The 17,185-nt window shown below is 47.9% G+C and overlaps 1 protein-coding gene across 2 annotated transcripts in view; it reads left to right on the top strand.

Annotated features, from left to right (window-relative positions):
* LOC106573040 (filamin-C) overlaps positions 1-17,185 on the top strand; it is a 66,169-nt gene that overhangs the window by 28,215 nt on the left and 20,769 nt on the right. For both annotated transcript variants that reach the window (XM_082962459.1, XM_014147665.3), the window contains exons 19-33: positions 3,269-3,431; positions 3,746-3,906; positions 5,196-5,363; positions 5,498-5,618; positions 5,782-5,938; positions 6,012-6,201; positions 6,283-6,551; positions 9,536-9,632; positions 9,919-10,059; positions 11,119-11,247; positions 11,442-11,615; positions 11,948-12,109; positions 12,861-13,064; positions 13,358-13,510; positions 13,760-13,882. In XM_082962459.1, coding sequence (XP_082818585.1) covers positions 3,269-3,431; positions 3,746-3,906; positions 5,196-5,363; positions 5,498-5,618; positions 5,782-5,938; positions 6,012-6,201; positions 6,283-6,551; positions 9,536-9,632; positions 9,919-10,059; positions 11,119-11,247; positions 11,442-11,615; positions 11,948-12,109; positions 12,861-13,064; positions 13,358-13,510; positions 13,760-13,882 — 2,412 coding nt within the window. The remainder of the gene's footprint in view (positions 1-3,268; positions 3,432-3,745; positions 3,907-5,195; positions 5,364-5,497; positions 5,619-5,781; positions 5,939-6,011; positions 6,202-6,282; positions 6,552-9,535; positions 9,633-9,918; positions 10,060-11,118; positions 11,248-11,441; positions 11,616-11,947; positions 12,110-12,860; positions 13,065-13,357; positions 13,511-13,759; positions 13,883-17,185) is intronic.

The raw sequence follows: 17,185 nt of genomic DNA, 5'->3' as shown, positions 1-17,185 counted from the left end.
TTGCGGGTGCACTGCGACAACCTGGGAGGCAGGTAGAGCCCGAGAGGCAGCCCCAATAGTTTTTTGGGGGGGGCACAAGGGCTGTTTGGCGGGGCGAGATGGGAGACCCAGGCCAGCTCCCCCGTACCCTTTTTGGAAGAAAACACACTGGACAGGTCCCGTGCTTTGGGGTAGGTGCTGTGGTGAGGCCTGGCATTTTCAGGCCGGTAAGCGCAGTACCAGCGCCCCGCATGTGCCAGGGGAGTGTGAGCATCGAGCCTGAAGGGGTGATGCCAACCCTGCGCTCAAGACCGCCAGTGCGCCTCTACGGTCCGGTGTTTCCCACTAAACACACTAACATTGAGGTGCGTGTCTCCAGGCTGGCACGTCCAGTACCAGCCCCACGCATCAGGAGTCTAGTGCGTCAGCCCAGCCTCGCCAGTCAAGAGTCACCAGAGCTGCCCGCCAGTCGTAAGTCGCCAAAGCTGCCCGCCAGTCGTAAGTCGCCAGAGCTGCCCGCCAGTCGTAAGTCGCCAGAGCTGCCCGCCAGTCGTAAGTCGCCAGAGCCGCCCGCCAGTCGTAAGTCGCCAGAGCCGCCCGCCAGTCGTAAGTCGCCAGAGCCGCCCGCCAGTCGTAAGTCGCCAGAGCCGCCCGCCAGTCGTAAGTCGCCAGAGCCGCCCGCCAGTCGTAAGTCGCCAGAGCCGCCCGCCAGTCGTAAGTCGCCAGAGCCGCCCGCCAGTCGTAAGTCGCCAGAGCCGCCCGCCAGTCGTAAGTCGCCAGAGCCGCCCGGCTAGTCAGGAGCCGCCAGAGCCGCCAGTCTTCCCGGAGATGCCCGAGTGGCCCGTCTGCCCGGAGATGCCCGAGTGGCCCGTCTGCCCGGAGATGCCCGAGTGGCCCGTCTGCCCGGAGATGCCCGAGTGGCCCGTCTGCCCGGAGATGCCCGAGTGGCCCGTCTGCCCGGTGATGCCCGAGTGGCCCGTCTGCCCGGAGATGCACGAGTGGCCCGTCTGCCCGGAGATGCCAGAGTGGCCCGATTGCCCGGAACTGCCAGAGTGGCCCGATTGCCCGGAACTGCCAGAGTGGCCCGATTGCCCGGAACTGCCAGAGTGGCCCGACTGCCCGGAACTGCCAGAGTGGCCCGACTGCCCGGAACTGCCAGAGTGGCCCGACTGCCCGGAACTGCCAGAGTGGCCCGACTGCCCGGAACTGCCAGAGTGGCCCGACTGTTCGGAGCTGTCAGAGTGGCCCGTCAGTCAGGATCAGCCCGAGTGGTCCTCCTGTCCTCCGGCCCAGCCCGGGTGGTCCTCCTGTCCTCCGTCCCAGCCCGGGTGGCCCTCCTGTCCTCCGGCCCAGCCCGGGTGGCCCTCCTGTCCTCCGGCCCAGCCCGGGTGGCCCTCCTGTCCTCCGGCCCAGCCCGGGTGGCCCTCCTGTCCTCCGGCCCAGCCCGGGTGGCCCTCCTGTCCTCCGGCCCAGCCCGGGTGGCCCTCCTGTCCTCCGGCCCAGCCCGGGTGGCCCTCCTGCCCTCCGGCCCAGCCCGAGTGGCCCTCCTGCCCTCCGGCCCAGCCCGAGTGGCCCTCCTGCCCTCCGGCCCAGCCCGAGTGGCCCTCCTGCCCTCCGGCCCAGCCCGAGTGGCCCTCCTGTCCTCCGGCCCAGTCCGAGTGGTCCGTCTGCCCGGCGCAGCTAGCAGCGCCACCGAAGTGGGCGACGCCGAAGTTGGAGCAAGGTCCACGTCCTGCACCTGAGCCACCTCCAGGATAGGTGGGTTGGAGAGGGAGGGTGTAGCACAGTGCCGTCGGTGACGGCAGCCACCCTCCCTTCCCTTATTGTTTAGGGGTTATTGTTTGTTGGTTTTGTTGGGGTATTGGGGATTTTCTTGTGTTTTTTTTTTTTTTAGGTGCATCCCGGGGTTTGCACCTTGAGGGGGGGTACTGTCACGTCCTGACCAGCAGAGGGCGTAATTGTGTTAGTCTTGGTCAGGATGTGGCAGGTGGTTTGTGTTTGTTAAATGTTGTGTTGGTGATTGGGACTTCCAATTGAAGGCAGGTGTGTTGAGTTGCCTTTGATTGGAAGTCCTATATAGGTGTGTGTGTTTTTCTTTGGGGTTGTGGGTGGTTGTCCTTGCACTGCATTGTATGTGCCTGCAAGACTGTTGCTGTTGTAAGTACTGTTTATTGTTGTTTTCAAGTGGATGTTTTATATGTTTTATTTAATAAACATGAGTGTCCACAATCCCGCTGCGCCATGGTCCTCTTCTCTCCATGACAACTTCTGTGACACTATCCGACTCCAAGGACCATAAAGGGACAATGTAGATGTACACAGGGCAAGTCCTTCACGTTACTTGTTCTTTTATTCAGTTTTGTTCAACAAGGAATCCTTGAAAAGAGTGATAGCGAGATATTATCAAATCAAAGTTTATTTGTCACGTGCGCTGTATACAGTGCAAAGGTATTTGGTGAACACTAGGAAATAAAAGCAACAGTAAAAAGACAGTGAAAAGAATCGCAGCGAGGCTATATACAGTAGCGAGGCTACATACAGGCACCGGTTAGTCAGGCTGATTGAGGTAGTATGTACATGTAGATATGGTTAAAGTGACTATGCATATATGATGAACAGAGAGTAGCAGTAGCGTAAAAGAGGGGGTGGCGGGTGGCTGGACAAAAATGCAGGTGTTTGAGTGGAGGGTTCATTTAGGACTAGATAGATAGAGTAGATAGAGAGGGTATACATACAGAATGAGGCAGAGGAGGTGATCTGAGGGGTTTAGAGAAGAAAGGCAGAGAGGGGAGAGGGCTTTATAAATAGTGTTAGTGCTGGAACAGAAAAGAAGCTCAGGTATATATGCACTGCTCTGTCCTGCTCTGAGCCTCTTCTCTCAGATACAGGAGTAATGGCTAGCTGGAGGTATTAATAGAGTTCTGTCAAGTTAATGTTATTACGGTATAACAACGTGGGGAAGATGTGTTATTTTTGTGTATTAATGATTCGTCTCACATCTCCATAGTTACCACAAGTCTCATTCATTATCTGAACGAATCTTAGGAAGAAAGGTTCACTCGTGATAAAATATCATAAATGCACTGAAAATCGTCTTAGATAGATATAACTTAATTGCCCTGCACAGTAAAACCAGCTTGGTCATCATACAAGATCATGTACAGTATATCTGCCATAAAATCACCTGTAATCTGAGAACACACACACACACACACACACACACACAAACAAACAAACAAACACAGCACTGTGAGATATTGAAACCATCTGGTTGGTCTGTCTGTTCCAGGTATGCATGTGATTGAGGTACTGTATGACGAGGTGGCCATCCCTAAGAGTCCCTTCAGGGTGTCAGTGGTGGAGGGGTGTGACGCCACCCGGGTCAGGGCCTACGGGCCAGGGCTGGAGGGAGGACTCATCAACAAACCCAACTGCTTCACCGTCGAGACCAGGTACAATCACAGCAAAGGAAAAGATTGCATACACACAGCCAATGTTTCTGAACAGGTGATGGATTTCAAATAATACGTTCAGTAAATGCTAAAAAGAGACTGCACACTGCAATCTATGCTCCCATGTGGTTTATTGATGACAATGTTTCGAAACATTATAGCTGGTTAAGCACATAAGAACACATGATCACAGGAAAATCATTCACAAATCCAATGTCTTTCAATTCTTCTAATAGTGAGAAAGCCTTTCCTATGAAAGCAATGTAATTGATGTGAAATTACCATTAAAGTTGATCATTGTCTGTGTTCTCTAGGGGTGCTGGTACTGGAGGCCTGGGCCTGACCATAGAGGGAGCGTCAGAGGCAAAAATTACCTGTAAAGATAACAAAGATGGCAGCTGCAGCGTAGAGTACGTTACCTTCAAACCTGGAGAGTACGACGTCAATATCAACTTCGGAGGACACCCCATTCCAGGTAATGCCTCATATACATACAAATTCTAGTTTTATTAGTCGTATGTCCAGGATACATATGGTATACATCAAGGATGGGCAGCTGATGGGGGTGGGGACCACAAAACATCTGAACTCATCATGAGGGGCCGAAGTGGCTCGCGGGTCTGTGTACCCACATCCATACCCCCACATACAGTTTTTTTTTCTCTCCGCAGTCATTTAGCCAGCCAGGCTATTGTACAATTGATTCCATTTTTTTTCTTCCCTCATCAACCTTGCCGCAGAAATGTTTTGGTACCCTTCCTCAGATCTGTGCCTCGGCACAATCCTATCTCTGAGCTCTACAGACAATTCCTTTGACCTCATGGCTTGGTTTTTGCTCTGACATGCATTGTCAACTGTGGGACCTTTATATAGACCAATGTGTGCCTTTCCAAATCATGTCCAATCAATTGAATTTACCACAGGTGGACTCCAATCAAGTTGTAGAAACATGATGAATGGAAACAGGGTGCACCTGAGCTCAGTTTCGAGTCTCATAGCAAAGCATCTTAATACTTATGTAAATAAGCTATTTCCCTATTTTCTATTTATTTTTTGACAAATTTGCAAACATTTCTAAAAACCTGTTTTCTCTTAATCATTATGGGGTATTGTGCGTAGATTGCTGAGCATTTTTTTTATTTAATACATTTTGGATTAAGGCTGAAACCTAACAAAATGTAGAAAAAGTCAAGGAGTCTGAATACTTTCTGAAGGCACTATATATATATATATATATAAAAAAATGGTGTAGTTTTTGAAAATTGATCCGCGGACCTACAAAAGAGTGGGTCACGGGCCGCCAGTTGCCCATCCTTGGTTTACACCGTCCAACGAAATGCTTACTTGCAGCTTCCTTCTCGACAATGCAACAACAATAAAATGTAATAACAGATAAGACTCCAAACATAAAGTGAATGGCTCGGTAGAATAGAATAAACAATTTAGCGTAAGTATAATACAGGGAGGAACAATTGATAGCCCAATAATTAATAGTCCCCACATAAACGCACATACAAACACTTACACACTGCATGGAGAAGAAGCAGCAGAATCATCACCATAATACAAGTTTCAAGTTTATTTGCTATGCATAATAAATAGTGAAAATCTTACCCCAGCTCTCACGATAGAAACACCATAAAAACACAATATCCAATACTTCTCAATATCTCTCTCTTCTACTGGCTGCCTCTGATTGCCTTCTTCCCTATCATCCTAATAAAAAAGCTGACCATACAGTGTCTCTCCATGTGTCTCCTGCAGGCAGTCCGTTCAGCGTGCCAGTGAGGGATGTGGTGGATCCCAGTAAGGTGAAATGTTCAGGCCCAGGTTTGGGTGACGGAGTCAAAGCCCACCTACCTCAGACCTTTACTGTGGACTCTACACAGGCAGGACAGGCAAAACTGGAGGTCAGTCTCACAGGACCATCAGGTAAGAGGAACTCTACATACTTTACTTTACTCACACATGCACACGCTCAAGCATAAAGAACACCCATAAACACATGAATGTTTACATATAGTGACTTATTTGAATGTAGCTAATCTGTCCTCTTTTCCCCATAGGTTCAGAGCCTGTTGCTGTAAAAAACAACAGTGATGGTACACATACAGTCAATTACACTCCAGTTCATGATGGCCCTTACACTGTGTCAGTTAAATATGGAGACCGGGAGGTTCCTCGCAGGTGAGACAGACTGGACAAAACTAGAAACCCTTACTGTAATATCCTTATTTACTTTTCTGTAGGTATTTCATACATTTTCAATACGGTCATGAAATATATATAGATCTTTTTTTTTTGCTCTCTCTCTCTCTCTCTCTCTCTCTCTTTCTCTCTCCATTCATAGTCCATTCAAGGTGAGATCTCAGCCTGGTCATGATGCCAGTAAGGTTTGTGCAAGCGGTCCAGGTCTGGACAAGTCAGGTGTGCCCGCCAGCCTGCCAGTGGAGTTCACCATTGATGCCCGCGACGCAGGAGAGGGACTGCTCACTGTACAAATACTGGTGGGTAACCCCCCCCCCCCCTCCTCCCGCCAGACACACACCCCACACACATTAACATCCTCTTCCCCTGTAGGACCCAGATGGCAAGCCAAAGAAGGCTACCATATATGATAACAGAGATGGGACCTACACCGTGTCCTACGTACCAGACTCCACCGGCCCTTACACCATCATGATCAAGTATGGAGGCGATGAGATCCCCTACTCTCCCTACCACATCTTAGCCCTGCCCACTGGAGACGCCAGCAAGTGTCTGCTCACTGGTACACCTCTCATTTTCCCTTCTCTTCTATTTTATCGTCTCTTTTCAGTAGTCTGACAATTTTCTCTCTCCTTATTCCCAGTGTCCATCGGAGGACATGCCCTGGCATCAGGTCTGACTAAGATGCAGGTGCACGAGGAGGCCATCGTCTCTGTGGACGCAAAGGCTGATGGGAAGGGCAAGGTGACCTGCTCGGTCACGACCCCAGAGGGGGTGGAGCTAGACATGGATGTGCAGGAGAACCGTGATGGAACCTTCGACATCTACTACACCGCTCCAGAACCCGGAAAATATGTAATCACCATCCGCTTCGGAGGACAGCACATACCCAAGAGCCCCTTCCATGTTACGGTTGAGTACATATTAGTAATATAGATTTGTGTGTTAATTAATATATATACACACACTACTATTCAAAAGTTTGGGGTCACTTACATTTTAAAAGAAAAGCACATTTTTGGTCCATTAAAATAACATCAAATTGATCAGATATACAGTGTAGACATTATTAATGTTGTAATTGACTATTGTAGCTGGAAACGGCAGATTTTTTATGGAATATCTACATAGGCGTACAGAGGCCCATTATCAGCAAACGAGAATAGACTGACAAGTTTCAGAAGAAACGTCTTTGTTTCTGGCCATTTTGAGCCTGTTATTGAACTCACAAATGCTGTGCTCCAGACACTCAACTAGTCTAAGAAGGCCAGTTTTACTGCTTCTTTAATCAGGACAACAGTTTTCTAATGATCAATTAGCCTTTTAAAATGATAAACTTGGATTAGCTAACACAACGTGCCATTGGAACACAGGAGTGATAATAGGCTTCTGTACGCCTATGTAGATATTAGGGTAGGGAGGGGCAGTTCCTCTTGCTGCTCAGTAGGTAAGTACCATGGTCTTGTAGTGGATTCGAGCTTCGACTGGAAGCCAGTGGAGTGTGCGGAGGAGTGGGGTGACATGGGAGAACTTGGGAAAGTTGAACACCAGGTTGGCTGCAGTGTTCTGGATTAGTTGCAGGGGTTTGATGGCACAAGCGGGAGCCTGCACCACTTCATGTGTGAGGAAGGGTTGTACTCTACGGATGTTGTAGAGCATTAATCTGCAGGAGCGAGTAACTGCTTTTATGTTGACAGAGAATGAACGGGTGCTGTCCTGGGTCACGGCAAAGGATTTGCACTCTGGGAGGGGGACACTGTGGAGTTGTCAACCGTGATGGAGAGGTCTTTGAGTGGGCAAGCCTTCCCTGGAAAGAAGAGCAGCTTCGTCTTGTCGAGGTTGAGTGTGAGGTGGTGGGCTGACATCCAAGCTGATATATCTGCCAGGCACGCAGAGATGCGTGTCGCCACCTGAGTGTCAGAAGGGGGGAAGAAGAAAAGTAGTTGAGTGTCATCCGGAGAGCAATGATAGGAGAGACTGTGAGGATATGACGGAGCTGAGTGACTTGGTGTATAGAGAGAAGAGGAGAGGGCCTAGAACCGAGCCCTGGGGGACACCAGTCGTGAAAGTACGTGGCGCAGATACAGATCCTCTCCACATCACCTGGTAGGATCAGCCTGCCAGGTAGGATGCAACCCAAGAGTGTGCAGAGACGCCCAGCCCTGAGAGGGTCGATTTGATGTTTCAATGTGTCGAAGGCAGTGGATAGATCTAGGAGGATGAGAACAGAGGATAGAGATTTAGCTTTGGCAGTGCAGAGAGCCTCCATGACATAGAGAAGAGCAGTTTCGGTTGAGTGACCCATCTTAAAGCCTGACTGAGTCAAGAAGGTTGTTCTGAGAGATAACGAGAGAGTTGGTTAGAGACAGCATGTTCAAGTATTTTGGAAAGTAGAGAACGAAGGGATACCGGTCTGTAGTTTTGACGTCAAAGGAGTCGAGTGTTGGTTTTGAGGAGGGGAGCGACTCAGGCCATTTTGAAGTCAGAAGGGACACAGTCAGTGGTCAGGGATGAGTTGATGAGGGAAGTGAGGAATGGGAGAAGGTCTCCAGGGATGGTCTGGAAAAGGGAGGGGGGGTGGGGTCGAGCGGGTAGGTTGTCGGGCGTTCGGACCACACTAGTTGCAGGATTTAATCTGGAGAGAGAGAGGGGGAAAAGAGGTCAAGAAGTAAGGTAGTTCTGTGTGAGTACGACCAGTGGACTCAATAGGCTGAGTGAATGAGGAGCGGATGTTGTCAACCTTCTTTTCAAAGTGGTTGGCAAAGTCTGCAGAAATGGAGGAGGGAGGGGCAGGAGGTGGAGAATTAAGGAGGGCTGAGAAGGTGGAAAAGAGTTTCCTAGGGTTAGAGGCAGAAGCTTGAAATTTAGAGAAGAAAGTGGCTTTAACAGTGGATACAGAGGAAGAGAAGGTAGATAGGAGGGAGTGGAAGGATGATAGATCCTCCGGAATTTTAGTTTTCCTCCAATTTTGTTCAGCTGCCCACATGCTGTTTTGTAAGCTTGCAATGAGTCACTCAACCACGGAGCAGGAGGGGAAGGCCAAGCCGGCTGGTAAGAAAGGGGACAGTACGAGTCATAGGATGAGAAAAAGGGAGGAGAGTAGGGTTGAAGAGCAGAATCAGGAGACAGGAGGGAGAAGAATTTAGCACAAGGGAGACATAATAGGATAAAAAGAGGAGAGAGTAGTGGGAGAGAGAGAGAGCGAAGATTGCGACGGCGCAGGACCATCTGGCTAGGGCCTGAGTGGCTAGGTTTGGAGGAGAGGAAGACAGAAAAGGAAACAAAGTCATGATCAGAGAGCTGGAGCGGGGTTGCAGTGAGATTAGTAGGCAAACAGCCTTTAGTAAAAATGAGGTCAAGCGTATTGCCTGCCTTGTGAGTGGGAGAGGTCTGGGAAAGATTGAGGTCAAAAGAGGCAATGAGGGGAAAGAGAGAATTGGAAAGAAATGAATCGAAGGCAGATGTCAGAAGGTTGAAGTCACCAAGTACGAAGAGCGGTGAGCCATCGTCAGGAAATTAGCTTATCAAGGTGTCAAGCTCATTGAGGAACTCCCTAAGGGCACCTGGTGGGCGATAGATGACAACAATGTTAAGCTTAAGCAACCAAATATCACAGGCATAGAAATACATTTTTCCAGAATCAGAGACACAAATTGGGGGGAGGGGGGTCTGTTGAGAGAGTGGTGTGGAGCATTCTGTTGGACAATACTAACATTGGGTAATAGTTTACTTAATGCTTTATAACTTGTTATCATGTATGAATCTTTATAATATCTTATTATAAGGGTTTAAGAACATTTTAACTGACTCAAAAAGGCTGCATTAAAGTTACATTTTTACTTTGTATAGACATAGCTTGCTATAGTTACTCGTACATGTATGATATGCCCTTTTAGGCAACAAAGGAGCCCATTGTCCCTAGTGACAGCATGGATCAGTTCCGCCCTCTCAACCTGGTCATCCCATTCACTGTACAGCAGGGACCGATCACAGGTACAGGGACATTTCCGGAAACTTTCCCAAATTTCCCAGGTTTTCCCCCAAAACCCCAGTTAAAGGATTCCCTCTCTGCTTATGCAAGGATGCAAAGATTCCTTCCTGATTCCAGGAACTCTCCTATCAGGATTTTGGGAAAACCTTGGAAATTTGGGAAACTTTACAGAATGTTGTAATCCTAACAGATACTCATTAACACATAAAACAGTACACAGGTACCTGTAGATACTCTCACTGTTTCTGACACAATGACACACTCACTTTCCTTTCCTGGAATTTCCAGGTGAGGTGCGTATGCCTTCCGGTAAGACGCCCCGCCCCTACATCACAAACAACAAGGATAGGACCATCACAGTTAAATTCAACCCTACTGAGAAGGGTCTGCACGAGATGGACATCAAGTATGAAGGAAATCACATCCCAGGTACAGTACGCTTCTGTCTGTCAAAACCAGAGGAGAAAACACCTTGTGTTAGCCTGTCTTCAAACTAAACCCAGACTCACTATAAGTAGTTATGCTCAATTAAGGTTCTTATGTTTATATTTCAACAACAAAAAATCCAGCTCATGTAACGATGTGCGCTGAGAGCCGGGAAGCAAGTTCAGGGAGTGAGTGTCTTAATAAATAACGCCTGGAGAATGAACAGCCTGGTGACCTAGAGGCCAGAGAGGGAGCACATGTGACAGTACCCCCTCCCCGACGCGTGGCTCCAGCCGTAGGACGCCAACCAAAGGGACGTTCCCAGGGATCAAGAGCCGACCGGTCACCCCTGCTGATGCGCGGGAACCTGTCACCGGCAGGGGCGCTGGAACCTGATAGACCCACTGAGGCAGGGGAGCCTGGCAATCCGGCTGAGGCATGAGAGCCTGACGAGCCGGTAGAAGCAGGGGAGCCTGGCTATCCGGCAAAAGCATGAAAGCCAGACAAACGGACAGAGGCAGGGTAGCCTGGCGATATGTCTAAGGCATGAGAGCCTGTAGCGGCTCCCGGACCTGACGTCATTCCCACCGAAACAAAAAAAACAAAAGAACACTCCCTGATGCTTCCCTTAGGTAAGCCGTTATTTTGTAACAATGTGCGCTGAGAGTCAGGAAGCAAGTTCAGGGAGTGAGTGTTTTAATAAATAAACAACATAATACAAAAATAAGAAACACGAACAACGCACAGAACTGACACAGAACAGAAACAATACCGCCTGGGGAAGGAACCAAAGGGAGTGATATATATATATAGGGAAGGTAATCAGGGAAGTGATGGAGTCCCGGTGAGTCTGATGATGCGCAGGTGCGCGTAACGATGGTGACAGGTGTGCACCATAACGAGCAGCCTGGTGACCTAGAGGCCAGAGAGGGAGCCCACATGACAGCTCAGGTGTTTAAACAGGCAGATTTATGTAAATGAATTTTAAATAAACATTGATGAACATTGAACAAACTTTTTTCTGATGGTCCATTCCCTCCATTATCTCTCTCCCCCTCACAGCAAGCCCCCTCCAGTTCTATGTGGATGCTATGAACAGTGGTCTGGTGACAGCATACGGCCCTGGTCTCTGTCACGGCACCATCAACAAACCTGTCACTTTTACCGTGGTCACCCAGAACGCTGGAGAAGGTACTTCTTCTGACTATTTTTCTTAATTACACCAATACTTTTGAAATACAGTTTTATTGACTTGTATTCCCCCCCATCCACAAACATGGGAAAACATTTATTCATCTAAGCCTATGTAGACAGTTGAGTAAAACCCCATCTCTCTCTCTCTCCCCCTCTCTCTCCCCCAATCCCCCCCCCCCCCCCCCCTACAGGTGGTCTGTCCCTGGCGGTGGAGGGTCCTTCTAAGGCAGAGATCACCTGTAAAGACAATAAGGATGGAACCTGTACTGTATCCTACCTGCCCACCTCACCAGGAGACTACAAGATCATTGTCAAGTTTGACAACAAACACATACCCGGCAGCCCCTTCACTGCTAAAATCACTGGTGAGTGGGTCTGGACCAGAACACTCAGGGGTGCACCCACATACAGTCACAATGCCACTCATACTTTTGCCGTGAAATCACTGGTATATTGATCAATCATATGTGTTGTAGGGCTCTACGTAAAATGGTATTTGGGATGGTTAGTAAAGGGTTAGCAAATGATTTGTAAGTGTAAGTAAATGGTCAGTCATTGTGAGTGAATGTTAGTAATTGTTTGTACATGTTAGTAACTGTTAGTTAATGGTTAGTAAATGGTTTGTAAATGGTTTATACATGTTATTATGTAGTTAGTAAATGGTTTGTCAATCTATTTTCCATTTCTCTCTATCAAGGTGATGACTCTATCAGGATGTCCCAGCTCAACGTGGGGACAGCAGCAGACTTATCACTGAAGATCACAGAGTCTGACCTGAGTCTGCTGACGGCTAGTATCAGAGCTCCATCAGGCAACAAAGAGCCATGTTTGCTCAAGAGACTGCCCAGCAGACACATAGGTGAGACACTACCCACTAGTCTGGCTTGAGCCTGTGACTTTCAATAACATGGCTCTGGTGGGCAGTGGCGGTTCTAGACCATTTCAACTGGGGGGGCCAAGCTGGGGCCAGTTGTACTGTTAGAGGGGCCAGTTACATTAGACGTTATTGTTGTCATATCGTTTTCTTCACTGCATTGCAGGCATTAGCAGGCAAAAGACCATATTCATAATCATCATCGTTGCCACTGTCTAATAACGGATGTAAAAAAAGAACGATAGCAAAAATGAGTTATGTAAAAATTATTTCATACTCCACATTTAGGGGGGCCACAAGGGGGTCCAAAATGTTGGTCACAGGGGCACTGGCCCCCCCTGCCCACCCCCCAGAACCGCTAGTGCTGGTGGGTAGAATAAATGTTTGGTTTCCTTACTCTGAAGCAAAGTAACCTTTCTCTCCATGTGAACCATCAGTCTTGGGACTCACGACAGACAGACAGACAGACAGACAGACAGACAGACAGACAGACAGACAGACAGACAGACAGACAGACAGACAGACAGACAGACAGACAGACAGACAGACAGACAGACAGACAGACAGACAGACAGACAGACAGACAGACAGACAGAGAGCACTGAGTTCAACTTTCTTGAAGCATAAAACGATGACAGCAATGTCAGAATTTGTGAATCCATTAACTAATCCCTGTTTAAATATTCTGTTGAAATATCTACTTACACACTCCTCTCCTCCATCTCTCCATCTGCAGGTATCTCCTTCACCCCTAAGGAGGTGGGAGAGCACGAGGTGAGCGTGAAGAAGAACGGTAAGCACGTGACCAACAGCCCTTTCAAGATCCAGGTTGGCCAGTCAGAGATTGGCGAGGCCAGTAGGGTCAAGGCCTTTGGTAAAGGACTGGTGGAGGCACACACCTTCGAAATGACTGAGTTCTTTGTGGACACTAGGAATGCAGGTAAGGCATGTTAGACATATAAAAGGAAAGATTCACCCATTTTGAATGTTGTACAGTTTTTGTGCATCTCTGAGCGATATTCTATCGATTCCCAGAGTCATTTCAAGTGTTCACGTGTGTCTGAGCTATTCGCCATTCAAGCAGGCAGAAATACAGGCAGTATGACGAGTTTTGCATCAACATTCAAAATGGGTGTATCTTTTCTTTAAGCTAATCTAACCCATATCTGCTAAAGTGCATAGACAGATACAATGCTCTCTCCATTGCCTTACATCTTTATCTCTTTTTCTCAGGTTATAGTGGTCTGGGGTTGTCGATCGAGGGTCCGAGTAAAGTGGATATTAACTGTGAGGTTGTGGAGGATGGGACGTGCAGAGTCAGTTACTGCCCCACAGAGCCAGGCAACCACATCATCAACATCAAGTTCTCTGACAAGCACATCCCAGGTTAGTGTTTCTTTGTCTTACTTCAGTTTTGTAAATGTTATCAAAAATGTGTAAAATCCGTAAATTAACTGATAATGAGACTGCGTTTCATTATCGAACAACATTGTCAGTCACTGTTACCTGTGATTTTTTTCTGCACCAATTCCGGTTTCGGACCTGTCATTGGCTAATACACTTCTCCCTGACGTCACTAATTGGCTGTTGCTGGTACTCTCTTACCTCTGATTGGCTGATAATCTGCCCCTACAGGAAGTCCTTTCACTGTGAAGGTGACAGGAGAAGGAAGGATGAAGGAGAGCATCACCAGGAAGAGAACTGCCCCCGCCATCGCTTCTGTCGGCAGCGCCTGTGGCCTCAACCTCAAAATCCCTGGTGAGCACAGCCTAACAACAGCTGGTGTGCGATATCTAATGTTAAGGAAGTCTCAGGTTTTTGCTCGCCTGAATTAGAATACCTCATGATAAGCTGCAGACCGTACTATTTACCAAGAGTTTTCATCTATATGTTTTGTAGCTGTATATTTACCACCACAAACCGATGCTGGCACTAAGACCGCATGCAACGATGTCACGACTATCGTCGTCGTCAGACGATATAGCGAAATCATCGTCGGAAAAGGAGGACCAATTTGCAGCAGGATTGAGATTGTTCATCTTGAACATTTAATAAACTCAAAATGAACATACAAAAATAACAAAACGAAGTCACGATTTACAGACAGTCTTCTCAGGCTCACATACGCTAGACAAGAAACAATCTCCCACAAATGACAAACACAAATACACCCTAATATATGGGACTCTCAATCAAAGGCAAATAGACCACACCTGCCCTCAATTGAGAGTCCCCACCCCAATTAACTAAACATAGAACCAGACTACCTAGAATAAACATAGAATACATGAATCTCAAACAGTGCCCAAAACCCCCGGAATACCTAAATCAAATGCCCTTACTACAAAAACACCACCCCTAACCACATAAACCAAATACCCTCTGCCACGTCCTGACCAAACTACAATGACAATTAACCCTTATACTGGCCAGGATGTGACAAACGACCTGTATAGGGCCATAAGCAAACAAGAAAATGCACATTCAGAGGCAGTGTTTGTCATGGCCAGTGATTTTAATGCAGGAAAACTGAAATCCGTTTTACCTCATTTTTACCAGCATGTCACCCATGCAACTAGAGGTGACAAAACTCTAGATCACCTTTATTCCACACACAGAAACATAATCAGACCATAACTTTATTCTCCTGCTTCCTGCTTACAAGCAAAAACTCAAACAGGAAGTACCAGTGACGCGCTCAATACGGAAGTGGTCCGATGAATCGGATGCTAAACTACGGGACTGTTTCGCTAGCACAGATTTTAATATCTTCCAGGATTCATTCGATAACATTGAGGAGTTTACCACATCAGTAACTGGCTTCATTAATAAGTGCATTGACGACATCGTCCCCAGAGTGACTGTACAGTACGTACATACCCGAGCCAGAAGCCATGGATTACAGGTAACATCCGCACTGAGCTAAAGGCTAGAGCTGCCGCTTTCATGGAGCGGGACACTAATACGGACACTTATAAGTAATCCCGCAATGACCTCCGATGAGCCTTCAAATATGCAAAGCGTCAATATAAGACTAAGACCGAATCCTACTACGCCGGCTCTGAATCTTGACGGATGTGGCAGGGCTTGCAAACTATCACGGATTTCAAAAGGAAACTGAGCCGTGAGTTGCCCAGTGACACAAGCCTACCAGATGAGCTAAATGGCTTCTATGCTCGCTTCGAGGCAAACAACACTGAGCCATGCATGAGAGCAGCAACTGTTCCAGACAACTGTGTGATCTCTCTCTCTGTATGTGAGTAACACCTTTAAACAGGTTGGCATTCGCAAGGCCGTGGGGACAGATGGAATACCAGGCCATATACTTAGAGCATGCACTGAACAGCTTGAAAGTGTCTTCACTGACATTTTCAACTTATCCCTGACCGGGTCTGTAATACCAATACCATGTTTCAAGCTGAACACCATAGTCCCAGTGCCATAGTCCCCACCATAGTCCCTGTGCCCAAGGACACCAAGGTAACCTGCCTAAATTAATATCACCCGTTAACACTCACATCTACAGCCATGAAATATAAGAATGCTGTTCATTGACTACAGCTCAGCATTAAGCACCATAGTCCCCTCCAACTTCATCACCAAGCTCAGGACCCTAGGACTGAACACCTCCCTCTGCAACTGGATCCTGGACTACCTGATGGGCCGCCCCCTAGGCGGTGAGGGTAGGCAACAACACATCCGCCACGCTGACCATCAACACGGGGGTCTCTCAGGGGCGTGTGCTTAGTCCCTCCTGTACTCCCTGTTCACCAACGACTGCGTGGCCATGCACGACTCCAATACCATCATCAAGTTTGCTGATGATACGCCGGTGGTAGGACTGATCATCAATGACGATGAGGCAGCCTATAGGGAGGAGGTCAGAGACCTGGCAGTGGTGCCAGAACAACAAGTTCTCACTCAGCGTTAGCAAGACAAAGGAGCTGATCATGGACTACAGGAAACGGAGGAGCAATGTTACGGATACAGGTAGTGTGTATCCTGTATTTGTATTTCTTTTCTCTCCTCCCCTCACAGGTGACAATCATCATTCCCCCAATCAGTCATCAATCAGTCCCCAATCAGAAGACACCTGTTCCTTTTCCCTCAACCAATCACAGCCCCTTTCCCTTGGTTTAAAAACCCAGTCAGTTGTTTTCTCCCCAGATCAATCTTTGTGTTCATTCTCTCAATCGCTCCCTCTCTGTGTCCCCAGCTCTATCTATCTCTTGCTCTCTGTGTTGATCTATTTTGTTTTGCAACTACATGTCACTTTGTCCATCCCACCTGTGAGTATTATTTTGTTAAAGTGTTGACTGTTTGTTTGTTTGGTGGGAAAAGGGGGTACTAAGACAAGTCGCCCATGGGCATACATTACCCGTAGGAATACTTTGTCTAAGTACCCTAGTTAGAACTGGGCGGACCACCCACTGTATTTTTGGTTAGTTAGCTAGCTGTTCTTGAAGTAGGCTAGTCTAGCTTAGGGGTGTTTTGGATTATTGTTTCTTTGCTTGGGTCCAGCTCAGCCCCTTTTCTCACACCCCCTTACCGTGTGTTTAGCAATAAACCTTTAGAGTTTGACGGTAAACTTAAGTTGTCTGTGGTTTTTGGTTCTCACTGTTACTCGTCACTTTTATAATTTGCATGATTTATGTTACGGGTCTCATTGCCATCCCCCCTAGACTGCTGGGCCAAAAAGGGATTCGTAACAAGCAAGCACGCCCCCGTCCACATCGATGGAGCTGTAGTGGAGTGGGTCGAGAGCTTCAAGTTTCTCGGTGTCCAACTCACTAAGGAATTAACATGATCCACACACACCCACACAGTTGTGAAGAGGGCACAACAACACCTCTTCCCCCTCAGCAGGCTGAAAATATTTGGCATGGGCCCTCAGATCCTCAAAAGGTTCTACAGCTGCACCATTGAGAGCATCTTGACTGGCTGCATCACCACTTGGTACGGCAACTGCTACAGAGGGTGGTGAGTATGGCCATTGCATCACTGGGGCCAAAATCCCTGCCATCTAGGACCTCCATACCAGGTGGTGTCAGAGGCAGGCTC

The sequence above is a fragment of the Salmo salar genome, chromosome 16 (assembly GCF_965601325.2).
Source record: "Salmo salar chromosome 16, fSalSal1, whole genome shotgun sequence".
In the NCBI taxonomy this organism is placed as follows: domain Eukaryota; kingdom Metazoa; phylum Chordata; class Actinopteri; order Salmoniformes; family Salmonidae; genus Salmo; species Salmo salar.
This window is presented reverse-complemented; position numbering and strand designations above follow the sequence as displayed.